Source organism: Vespa velutina, chromosome 13 (assembly GCF_912470025.1).
Source record: "Vespa velutina chromosome 13, iVesVel2.1, whole genome shotgun sequence".
NCBI lineage: Eukaryota > Metazoa > Arthropoda > Insecta > Hymenoptera > Vespidae > Vespa > Vespa velutina.
Window position 1 is genome coordinate 3,438,383 of NC_062200.1, and position 12,500 is coordinate 3,450,882.

At 27.6% G+C, this 12,500-nt stretch overlaps 2 protein-coding genes across 9 annotated transcripts in view; one reads left to right on the forward strand and one right to left on the reverse strand.

Annotated features, from left to right (window-relative positions):
- Nucleotides 1–2,261: 2,261 nt before the first annotated feature.
- On the forward strand, nt 2,262–6,482 carry LOC124953741 (myotubularin-related protein 2). 7 transcript variants are annotated; one of them, XM_047505564.1, is made up of 10 exons: nt 2,262–2,409; nt 2,859–3,087; nt 3,185–3,292; nt 3,636–4,088; nt 4,184–4,631; nt 4,764–4,939; nt 5,067–5,174; nt 5,365–5,591; nt 5,813–6,017; nt 6,116–6,482. In XM_047505564.1, exons 2-10 carry the CDS (start codon nt 2,962–2,964, stop codon nt 6,266–6,268), a joined length of 2,004 nt encoding a protein of 667 aa, XP_047361520.1. In that variant the 5' UTR covers nt 2,262–2,409; nt 2,859–2,961; the 3' UTR covers nt 6,269–6,482. The 7 variants fall into 7 exon arrangements, with proteins under 7 accessions (XP_047361520.1, XP_047361518.1, XP_047361522.1 ...); XM_047505562.1 differs by having other exon boundaries at nt 2,275–2,472; XM_047505565.1 differs by having other exon boundaries at nt 2,282–2,472; nt 5,365–5,549.
- Nucleotides 6,483–6,651: 169 nt separating this feature from the next.
- Nucleotides 6,652–12,500, reverse strand: part of LOC124953735 (nose resistant to fluoxetine protein 6-like) — a 7,263-nt gene continuing 1,414 nt past the window's right edge. The window contains exons 3-14 of one of the 2 annotated variants that reach the window (XM_047505551.1): nt 9,809–10,053; nt 9,512–9,705; nt 9,293–9,432; nt 8,936–9,160; nt 8,637–8,844; nt 8,397–8,562; nt 8,217–8,296; nt 8,025–8,120; nt 7,814–7,943; nt 7,483–7,657; nt 7,212–7,354; nt 6,652–7,063 (exon numbers count right to left, since the gene is read on the reverse strand). In XM_047505551.1, coding sequence (XP_047361507.1) covers nt 6,935–7,063; nt 7,212–7,354; nt 7,483–7,657; nt 7,814–7,943; nt 8,025–8,120; nt 8,217–8,296; nt 8,397–8,562; nt 8,637–8,844; nt 8,936–9,160; nt 9,293–9,432; nt 9,512–9,705; nt 9,809–10,053 — 1,931 coding nt within the window. In that variant the 3' untranslated portion in view covers nt 6,652–6,934. Of the gene's footprint in view, nt 7,355–7,482; nt 7,658–7,813; nt 7,944–8,024; nt 8,121–8,216; nt 8,297–8,396; nt 8,563–8,636; nt 8,845–8,935; nt 9,161–9,292; nt 9,433–9,511; nt 9,706–9,808; nt 10,054–12,500 lie in introns of both variants that reach the window. The other variant, XM_047505550.1, reaches the window with a different exon arrangement.

Consider the following 12,500-nt stretch of genomic DNA (forward strand, 5'->3'; position numbering starts at 1 on the left):
AGAGAGAGAGAGAGAGAGAGAGAGAGAGAGAGAGAGAGAGAGAGAGAGAGAGAGAGAGAGAGAGAGAGAAAGAGATAGTGAAGGAAAAGATTGTAAGAAAGATCCGTAAAAATGGGTTGCTTCTGAAAAACTCGTAATCCTCAGCTCGCGTTATTCAACTTCTTATACTTTAGATTCCTCTGTCGATAAGAACTTTCCCATGATGTTTAAAAGAAAAATGGTGGAAGAAGATGAGGAGGATGAGAAAGAAGAGGAAGAGGAGGAGGAGGAGGAGGAGGAGGAGGAGGTGATGATGGTGGACGGGAAGAAGAAGGTAATGGCCTAAGGATAACAAACGTGATTCGATCGATGATTGAAAGAAGAATAGAAGAAAAATATAATACAAGAAAATAATCAGTGGAATATGGGGGGAAAAAAGAAAGAAAGAAGAGATCATACACACATCTTAAATAAAAAAGAATTCGCGTTGAGAGTGACTAATAAAAGAGTGACTACCATTGATACTATTATACATCGTTAATAAAAGTGCCAAAATGCTCTAAATAAGCAATCTGAGAAAAATCGCGGGAACATAGTGAAAAGAAAAATCCCTCGGCGCGATATTATAATACTCTATCCTTCTCTCGTAATCGTGTATAATATGAGAAAATTGAAACAGGCGAGAGAGAGAGAGAGAGAGAGAGAGAGAGAGAGAGAGAGAGAGAGAGAGAGAGAGAGAGAGAGAGAGAGAGAGAGAGAGAGAGAAAACAAAAGAAAATACACAAAAAAAAAATTAACAAAAACGAAAATAATAGAAAAAAAAGAAATAAAAAAAAATTTTTCGATGTGCGTACGATATTTGTCGTCCGTTACTTTTTTTCTCCTTTTTCTAATCGACAGGAAGCTTTTCTTCGTATCAAAATATTATTAAAATGGATTTTCGAGAGAAGCAAAGCCTTTTTGTATTAATTTTAGTAGCGCGATATATCTTTTGGGATACATATATATATATATATATATATATATATATATATATATATATATATATATACATATATGTGTGTGTGTGTGTGTACGTGTGCATGTATGATAAATCTGCATGAATATACGTATGAGAACACAAGAAAGAGATATATCATGATGAGATCGTATAAACAAAGAGAGGGATAGAGAGTGTATGCGTGTGTGTGTGTGTGTGTGTGTGAGAGAGAGAGAGAAAGAGAGAGAGAAGAAAACGTATTATATTATAAAATCACTATACATATGTGTATATAATATACATAAATACATATACTTGTATGGATATATATATATATATATATATATTATATACGTATATATATATATATATATATATATATATATATATATATATATATTTAACTTAACGTGATGACTGTATATTTATATGTTGACCATGTTCAGAGTTAACGATATATATAGTTGATGATGAGAGTTTTATATTTCATGTTAAAATACGCTCTATATACTGTAGAAGAATCACAAAAAAAAACAAACAAACATACACATACATATACATATGCAACACAAACACCTAATCGAAATTGCTACATCACTGTCGAATTGTGATTATACGTTTTGTTCTGTTGAACAATTTTTTTTTACAAATAAAATTCATTATTTCACCCCCGACTCCTATTTTTGTAAAATATTCTTCTTATATCGTTTTATTTGTTATATAAGCTTTTTTGAGATATTTGAAATGTTAAAAAAAAGAAAAAAAAAAAAGAAAAGAAAAGAAAAGGAAAGAAAAGAAAAAAGAAAAAAAAATAAATTTCAAGACTAATTTCAACTATTCAAAAATCGAGTTAGTAAGCGATGAGTAATGAATGACATACTGCGGAAAAGAAATCCTCTCATAATCCGATTTATTAAGAGATACTAATAGGATTTATGGTCTCCCAGAACTCTTACGATACAAATGTAATCGTATTTATACAATTAATATGTATATATATATATATATATATATATATATATATATTTTGCAAATAACCTCGAGAGACATCATCCTCAAAATATTCTAATGAATTTTTAGAGTAAAATCCTACATCTTCTTTTAAATCGTCCATGACGCAATAAGATCTAAGTATATATGTATGAACTTTTTTTCTTGTTTCTTTTTCTTTACTGCCGTATTAATTGTTCTACATGGAAATAATAATATTTTTTTTTTGTTTTCTCTTTTTATTATTATTATTATTATTATTATTATTATTATTATTATTATTATTATTATTTATAATATTGAAATAATGACGAAAGAGATTACATATATATTTGTTAGTAAAATGATAACAAAATTCAAATTTTGGATAATTTAACCGCACGTAGCTGATTGGAAGATTCGAATGTGGCGCCAACTGGTCGTATTTCCATCGCAAGATGGCTACTACTGTCAAACGCAAGGTGCTGCATTGTGACAGAACTTAACGTTTTAAAATATTTAAAAAAAAATCTCATATTATAGAAGTTGGTGATAATTTTTTTTTTCATACAAATTGTGTATACAATTAAAATTAATCCCATTTATAAATAATAATAAGAACTTTTTGGATGTTTTTGGGGCGTGGCTTTGTAATATTAGAAATCAACTGCTTTGAAGTTGTTTTCAATTTATTTTTTTTTTTTTATTTTTTTTTTATTTTTTTTGTATTGACCGTTTGAATTAAGAACATATATTACATTGGGATAACACGTATAAATTAATATATTTAACATTGTTTATCCTTTTTCTAATGTATAATACGAATTAACATTTTTGAGGTTAACCGAAAGAAAATATTATTATCATTTTATTTAGATATGTTTTGTTGTTATCTGTTTGTATTAATATGACGCATATTTAATATTTGTAGGATTAAGAATCAATTGAAGAAATCAATGTAGAAGCCAGTTTGAAAGTTTGAAAATGTCATTGCAACAGGAGTAGAAGAAATTAGAAGCATACGTACTACAAGCATGGAGAAGAGAGGCAGTGCTGAACTCCTGAATGTAGAGCAAAACAACTCAAAAAATGCCAGTTCAGATTCCCTTAATTCAGACAGCAAAAGCAGTTCACTCAATTCAAAGATGGGTCAAGAATCGGTATTAAATCTAATTATTCAATTAGCAAGAAACTTTTATAAGTATAATTCTTTTTTATCGGATTGATTTCATACGACACTAACTCAATTTTTGTTAGGAGAGTTGGGAAAAAGCATCCCATACGAAAAGCTTTTCTTCGAGTTCTACTTCTACAGATAATAACATTGTCTCTGCTTTGGAGGCAAAAAAAGACAATCAAGTAAAAGTGAGTCAGAAAATAACAAGTGGCTGTAGTTGAAATTGTTTTGCTCCTTTTCTTTTTTTTTTCTTTTTTTTTTTTTTTTTTTTTTTTTTTTTTTTTTTTTTTCTTTTCTCCCCCATTTTTGTCACTTTATTTGTCTACATTATGAACTGCTATTGCTACCTTTCAGTTTCATCGAAGAGATTTATTTAATATCCCGATATAATTGTAAAAATCTTCTTCGTCGTCACTTTTACTTTTTATCGCACATTTTGATTTGAATGTATATTTGTAAATAGAAACCGTATGCATTGTAATAAATTAATATTTAATTATTTTAACACGTTAAAAAAATTGTTTCCAACAGAATTTATCAGGAAATGATACTGGTCCACCACTCTTAAATGGGGAACGAGTTCAAGGGATAGCCCATGAAGTGACATACTTGTGTCCTTATTCGGGTCCAGCTATAGGAATTCTTAGTGTTACAAATTATAAACTTCACTTTCGTAGTGTAGACCGTGAAACGCCTTATGTCGTGGAAGTGCCCTTGGGTGTTGTCAGTAGAATCGAAAAAGTTGGTGGTGCATCAAGCAGAGGAGAAAATTCATATGGTATAGAAGTGTTTTGTAAAGACATGAGAAATCTTCGATTTGCCCATAAGCAAGAAAATCATTCTAGAAGAGATGTCTTTGAAAAACTTCAACAATATTCATTTCCGTTGTCGCATAAATTACCATTATTCGCATTTGAATATTCCGAAACATTTCCTGAGAATGGTTGGAACGTTTATGAGCCCATTGCCGAATTAAAACGAATGGTAATGGATTTTAATCAGCTTTGAAATCATTAATATTATATTATAATTTGAAATAATATTTATAGATGATTTATTTTACGAAATTTTAATTATAGGGTGTAAATAATGATATGTGGAAGATATCAAAGATTAATGACACTTATACATTAGCCGATAGTTATCCCGCTGTTTGGGCAGTACCTGCGGCTGCGACAGATGAAGATTTACAAGCATCGGCAGCTTTTAGAAGTAGAGGAAGATTGCCAGTACTTTCGTGGATTCATTCAGAAAGTCAGGCAACGATAACGCGTTGCGCACAGCCGTTAGTCGGCGTTGGTGGTAAAAGAAGTCGAGAGGATGAGAGGTACGTGCAGTTGATAATGGATGCCAATGCACAAAGCCATAAACTATTTATAATGGATGCTCGACCAATGCCTAATGCAATAGCGAATAAAGCGAAAGGTGGTGGTTATGAAAGTGAGGATGCTTATCAGAATGCTGAGCTTGTTTTTCTTGATATTCATAATATTCACGTAATGAGAGAGAGCCTGAGAAAATTAAAAGGTATTACTAATGTGATATTTAAATGATTTTTTTTTTTTCATAATTTCTTTTTTTTTCTTTTTCTTCTCTCCGTTTATATATTAATTTAAGCGATCCAGGTCACTTTAAAAAAAATTAAATCTTATTATATAGAATTATGTTTTCCAACAATCGACGAAGGCAAATGGTTATCTGGTATAGAATCGACAATGTGGCTTAAACATATTAAATGTGTTCTCGCTGGTGCAGTTAGAATTGTGGATAAAGTAGAAAATCATAAGACTTCCGTACTTGTACATTGTTCGGATGGATGGGATCGAACAGCACAAGTAAATAATAATAATAATAATAATAATAATAATAATAATATAATATATCTTAATTTTATTATTATAAATTGTCATACAATTTTTAATATATGTAAATATAATCTATCATATTTTTTTTTTTTTATAGCTAACAGCTCTTGCCATGTTAATGTTGGATCCATATTACAGGACCATTAAAGGATTTGAAGTTCTCATAGAAAAGGAATGGCTTAGTTTCGGTCATAAATTTCAACAGGTAGTTCATATGCAAAAAAAAAAAAGAAAAAAGAAAAAAACACAAACACACATATGTATATATATATATATATATATATATATATATATATATATATATATACTTAAGTAATTTATTTTGCATTTATTAAAAATATGTATACATTTAAATAATAATTATTTTCCATAATCTTATGATCTCATTTCTCCAGAGGATTGGTCATGGCGATGAACACCATAGTGACGCTGATCGTTCTCCAGTATTTTTACAATTTATGGATTGCGTTTGGCAAATAACGCGACAATTTGCTAATGCATTTGAATTTAATGAGCATTTTTTAATTACCATCCTCGACCATCTTTACTCTTGCAGATTTGGCACGTTTTTATTCAGCAGGTATATATATATATATATATATATATATATATATGTATGTATGTATGTATGTATATAATAATCTGATAAATTAATCTTTATCTGATAAAATTAGAAATCTTCTCTTATAATAGCTTACATCTTAAATTTTTTTTTTTTTCTTTTTTCTTTTCTAATCGTTATCGATTATCTTTTCTTCCGTCTCTTTTATTTTTCTCCTTTATTATGTCTTTCTTCTTCTTCTTTTTTTTTTTTTTTTTTTTTTTTTTTTTTCTTTTTTTAAGCGAACGCGAGAGAGTACAAGAACAGGTCAAACAAAGAACCGTATCGTTATGGTCCTACACCAATAGTCAATTATCCCTTTATCAAAATCCTCTTTACTTGGCTGGACCGAATTATCAACTCGTTCTAATGCCAATAGCAAGTATGAGGTATATCAAACCTTGGAAGGGTCTCTATTGTAGATGGAATCCGATTATGAGACAACAGGTTTGTAATTTTCTTTTTAATCGTATTAAATCGGTTCTGGTTAATGGAAAAAAAAAAGAATGAAAATAAAAAAGAAATCATTTGTTTGTCCATTTCAGGATCCTGTTTATCAACGAACGAGAGAACTTCTAGTCTTGAAAGAGCAGCTTGAGAAACAACTTGAGGAAGGTCGCCGTGAACAAGCATCTCGAGCTAATCGATCTCATACCTCGCCTGCACCTCCTAGGATACATTCCCCGGTTCACTCATAGCACGGCGAGGATGTATTATCGTTTAATGATCTGTAGTTTCTTTCTTTCTTACATTTTTTTTTCTTTTTTTTTTTTTTTTTTTTTTTTTTTTTATGATTATAAATGTGCCCTACGCTTATCTATCTCTTTTAAGTCAGTGTACAAGATATTTTTATTGAACTCGCTTCGTTGTGTACAAAATGTTAGACACAAAATAAAAGAAGTTTATAAATCATCGAAAAGAAAAACGAAAAAAAAAAAGAAAAAAAAAAAAGAAAAAACCGAGATATACATACATATGTGTATATATATATATATATATATATATATATATATATATATATATATATATATATATATATATATATACACATATATATGTATATTCATACATATATGTGGAGTTAGATCATTCGATCGATTATAATTCATATTAATTGCGCGATTATCAGTGTGTAATGTAAAAAAGGAATGCATTAAATCGCGTAAACAAGGGAAAACACAAATGAGAGAGAGGGAGAGAGGGAGAGAGGGAGAGAGAGAGAGAGATTGAGAGAGAGAGAGAGAAAAGAAAACCAAACATACATTTTTTTTCCAATAAATTACAAAAGAATATAAAAAAAAAAAAACATTGTGAAATTCAATTAATGAATGTAAATATATCCATGGAAGGAGATCAAAGATCGATCATTTTTTCCTATCGTCGTTGTAATTAAAAACTTGTTTTAACAACAGGGTGAATGGCATTTCGAACATCATCGAAAATATGTAAGCGCATATGTAAGTGCTCACAAAGTTTCCAAAAAATAATATTATCTGGAAGAGGATATGAACGGGGGAAAAAAAAAAGAAAAAGAAAAAAAAAAAAACAGGAATAGGAAAAAAAGAAAAAATTAATTAGTATTATTATCTGAAATATAATTAATAATAAAAAGAGAAATTTTAATTGATTGGATAAACTTACGTTTGGTAGTAAATCAATGTGAATAACATTTTCGCTGTTTAAGTAAATGATATTGATAACAATAGGATTTAATAGATAGACACAGTAAGATAATTTACTGAATGGTATCCAACTTTTGAACGAAAGAATCTTGGTAATAATACCTAAAAGAAAAATTTCTCATTTAGAAAAGAATTATTTAGAAAGAAAGAAAGAAGGAAAGAGAGAAAAAAAAAAAGGGAATCAACGTCGACCTAATGCAATTTAATTTTGTTCATTGATATTTACATACCTCCGTGATTTGTGACACAGGCAATTACAAGCCATGCCAAGCCGACTGCCCAAGCTGTTCTAGCAAGGGCAACATAAAAGGTAGCACTTATAACCGATATCCTTTTTTCCCATAATCCAAAAAGTACTAATATATTGCAGGTACTACTAAGTATCCAGAATAATATGATAGTTTTCTAAAGATGATTTTAATCATTATGAAATTATCAAGTCAACTTTTAATTCTCAATTATTTTAATATAAAATTATTATAAATAAGATTTGTTTTGTTTTGTTATTTTTTTTTTGTTTTTTTTTTTTTGTTTTTATTTTTATTTGTATTTTTTCTTTACCCTTTTCCATCGTAATTCTTTGTTCAATTTGATAACGATATAACCGGTGATTATACCCACTATATGAGGTCCTATCCTAGTCCATGGTGGATCGTACAGGACATCTAAAAGATGGTACTGTTGATCCAATCTATAAAAACAATCTCAAATATCAATAATGATTATAATATGTGTATATTAATCTAACGTATTCAATTTTTCAATTACTTACGTAGGAACGTAATTGTGAATATGTGATACGTAGCCGGTTATGATTATCGATGCGATAAACAATAGACCTAGTAAACTGGCGGCCACTTTGAAGTACCTGCCATAATTGAATGTTTTTAATTATCAAACGTTTACGATTGAAAAAAAAAGAAAAATTCAATTGGAATATATGGAATTAAAATAATTGATTTACCTGGATGATAATATTAACAGGAATGTAGTTATTATAAAAAATTGCATATCATTTGCCAAATACCAACTCCAAGACATGCACTGTAAATATCATATTATCGTTAAAATAATTTTTAATACAATTAAACATTATTTGAAATACGATAATATTTATATTATTTATAAAAGGAAATATTCTTACCATGCTGTTTCTATCAAACAAATTTTGAATATAAAGTATATTCCTCCACCAATATTTTGGACAGACATCGTATGAACGTTCTGTCATATAAAACTGCGAGGTATAACTATACCGCAATGAAGTTATTTCAAATATTCCCATTGTAAGCATATAAGATGGTGTAAATCTAAATTAGAGAACAAAATTTTTATAAGTAATTATATATTTCTAATTATACTCGTTAACATGTAACCTACCTACCTGAAAAATCTTTTTAGGATATTCATGAAGTAATATTTAATAATATAATTCAGTGGCCGATGTTTATTCCTTTCCTGTTCTTTATTTAAATATAAATAAGTTATGAGAAAACCACCGAGGAAAAAAAATGTATCTACCGATAGTGACGCATTGGTTATCACTTGAAGAACCAAAGATTCTGATTTTCTAAAGGCTATTACTTTATTGTCTATAATTAAAGTAAATCAAATGAAATTTTAAGAAATTAATTATTATTATATATTATATTAAGTTTTGATTATAATCTATTATTACTTTACCGGTATAATCACTGATGTAGAATATCGTGTGTGCTATAATGACCCATAACATCGATAGAAATTTCAAACCATGTATAATCGGTATAAAATCATCATTCAGTTTTGTATTAAACATTGCCTTCGTGTTCGAGTAAATCGAAAAAGCTAGAAATACTTTACTAATAGAATTTTGAAGTTTTAATGTTATCGGCTTATCCTCAGGATCCATGTTTGATTGTTTATTATCTAAATAATTTTATCAAATATAATATATACATATAAATATATACATATATATATATATATATATATATATATATATATATATACACATACACACACGTTCATTTTATGATCTATATTATTGAATGATCATACCGATTGTTTTGTCTTGAGAAGAATGAGTATTTTCATAAATTTGAAGAAGCTTAGTGTGCCTTTTTAAACGTTTTTGATATATCACAATGTCATAGGTCGTTCCTATTAGCATTAACAAGCACGTAAGTATTAATAGAAACCTAAAGGAGAAATAGACAAATCAATTTGTTATACTCGGTTAATGTAACGCACATAAATCTTTTATGCTCGTTGACATACATGACTGATATGAATGTTATACTTGAGAACCATTGATAATCGTCAATTAGATTTTTTACTTCGAGCAGTTTAAGATCAATCGAATATAGGTCACTTATAATAAGAATTCTATCTCTTAAAACTTTTTCAAGAAGAATATATAATTGATCATTTGAACAGGTGGCCGGTAAACACATTCCGAGTGTTACCAAATCCTATAGAAAGAGAAACAAAAAAAAAAAAAAAGAGAAAATAATAAAAACATTTATGTTAATCAGAATTACTAAAATCGTGTTCATTCATTTAATGGATACTCACTTCGTTATATACTCTAATGTGGTATTGCAAAGTGCTATTGTGCCTGAAACGTGCGACGAAATATTTGATTTTGTACGGTGGAAATTCATCTTCGACGTGACGATATCTCGAATTATTTATTAGTTCATTTTCATTAATTGTTAACGGAATTCTATTGTTCGTATCTTCGCATTGACTTTGTTTACCAAACCAATAATTATTTCCATAGAGAAATCCGGACATTGGTTCGCCACTTGAATCGATTACTTGATCAAAAAATAAAAAAAAAAAAAAAAAAAAAAAAAAAAAAAAAAAAAAAACAAATTTAATGAATTAATTCAATGATCCCATTAGATTTATATACTTTCTATATTATTTATATATAATATATATGACCCTAAAAGTCAGCAACCGTACTTATCGACGAAGTATAAAGTGATTGTCTAATGTAAGGTGTTAAAATCCTTTAATTTTTTTACCTTTTTAAAATAATCGTTTATGATATATAATTTTCTTTTTCTTTTTCTTTTTTCAAGGATTTTTATCGAATTATATAATGAAAAATATTTTATTTACGATCATCGTTTAAGTATGTAACATTTGAAGATGTATAGCTAGTTTTATGTAAATTAAAATAAAATGTAAATTCGAACTATCGTGGAAAAATGTTTTTTTAAGTAATTCAAAATATCAGAAATTAATCAACGCTAAAAAATTATATATATATATATATGAAATGTAGATTATCTAATTTATCGATTACAATATTTTAGAATGATTTAAAATTTTTATTTGTGTAATCATAAAAACAAGTTGTACGATATTTTCAGAATCTTGTTTATCTCGAAAATATGTTCATCTCGAAAAGATGTTCACCTTGAAAATGATATAAAATGAATATATAATAAATAATATTTTATTTACGATTATCGTTTAATTATGTAACATTTGAAGATGTATAGCTAGTTTTATGTAAATTAAAATAAAATGTAAATTAGAACTATCGTGGAAAAATGTTTTTTTAAGTAATTCAAAATATCAGAAATTAATCAACGCTAAAAAATTATATATATATATATATATATATATGAAATGTAGATTATCTAATTTATCGATTACAATATTTTAGAATGTTTTAAAATTTTTATTTGTGTAATCATAAAAACAAGTTGTACGATATTTTCAGAATCTTGTTTATCTCGAAAATATGTTCATCTCGAAAAGATGTTCACCTTGAAAATGATATAAAATGAATATCAATTACTATCATTAAATGATGCAGATCTATCCTTATTGTATTGGAAGATTTTCTAATAATTTATCGACTTCATAACAAAAAAAATGGGACAAGATTCATACTACTGATGAACGTAAAGATCATGCTGTTTTAAGAAATAAAGAATTAAATGGTATAGGAATTAAATAAAAAAGAAAGATAAAGAAACACCAATTTCCTAATATTTCAAAATATTTTACGATCCTTTCGAAAAAAAAAAGACAAAAATTAATGCACCGTTTGCACAGACATTATGTACATATATATATATATATATATAATGTCGCTTTCTTAAATTAAATTTAAGCGAATAAATTTTTAACAAGTTTTTATTTTTAATCACAATCAAATATCGACATGCGCAGAAACGACATTACTTTCCGGTCCATCTAATATATATAATATCCAAAATGATTTTGTTAATAATTATTAATAAGTCAATATTCTAATGAATAAATATAATCAATATTGAAAAATATAACGAAGATATAATATTAATATTAGTTATGGCGATGTTAATTCTTTTTAAAAATATTTATCAATTATTAATGAAAATGCATTTTAATATCTGATTATCTTTATATATACATATAATAGTATATACATATAATAGAAAGACTTTGAAATCATAGTATATAGATTTGATAGTAAACGATGACTCTACATGCAAAAGTATGTATGTTTCGATTTATTCGACTATTCTTTCTAATTATATTATATATATATATATATATTATTATTATTACATTATATATATTATTAATGTTAAATATATATTATATATATTATATAAAAATTAATAAGTAAATTGAGGATGAATCAATGAATAAAACGAAGGCCAAGAAAGAAATTTTTCAAATGTAAATAGATATAGCAAGCCGATACTTATATTCTCAGCTATGAGTTTAAGGAATCATTTGGCGAGAGTTGTTTGACAAGACTCCCAGACCTGTAGCTTAACTCGTGTATTCACATGTGCATACAAGTACGACCGACAGTGTGTGTAACAATATGACTTTCGTTGGAATCCTTCGAGACAACTTGTTATCAAATACGTCTAAGAGCCAATTTGTGGTGTCTCCGTTCTTTTCAGTGTAAATTCTTTTTTTTTTTCTCTTTTTTTCTCTCTCTCTCTCTCTCTCTCTCTTTCTCTCTTTCCTTATCTTTTTTTCTTCTTTTTCTTTGTATTTTTTTGTTTGTTTTGTTTTTGTTTTAATCTCGCAAAGGAAACAAGTGCATAGAAAGAATGAAGAAAAAAGAAGGGAAAGGAAAAGGAAAAGGAAAAGAAACAGGAAAAGGAAAAGAAAAAAGAAAAAAAATCCTCTCAACCATTGATCCCTCTCTCTCTCTTTCTTTCTCTTTCTCTCTCTTTCTCTCTCTTTCTCGTTGACGATATTTAGAGACCATAGAAATGAAACGACGATAAATTTAAAAGTG

Coding starts and splice junctions, on each gene's coding strand:
- LOC124953741 (XM_047505564.1), top strand. CDS start 2,962: ATGGAGAAGAGAGGCAGTGCTGAACTCCTGAATGTAGAGCAAAACAAC. Junction 3,088..3,184: donor CAAAGATGGGTCAAGAATCG/GTATTAAATCTA, acceptor AATTTTTGTTAG/GAGAGTTGGGAAAAAGCATC. Junction 3,293..3,635: donor AAAAAGACAATCAAGTAAAA/GTGAGTCAGAAA, acceptor TGTTTCCAACAG/AATTTATCAGGAAATGATAC.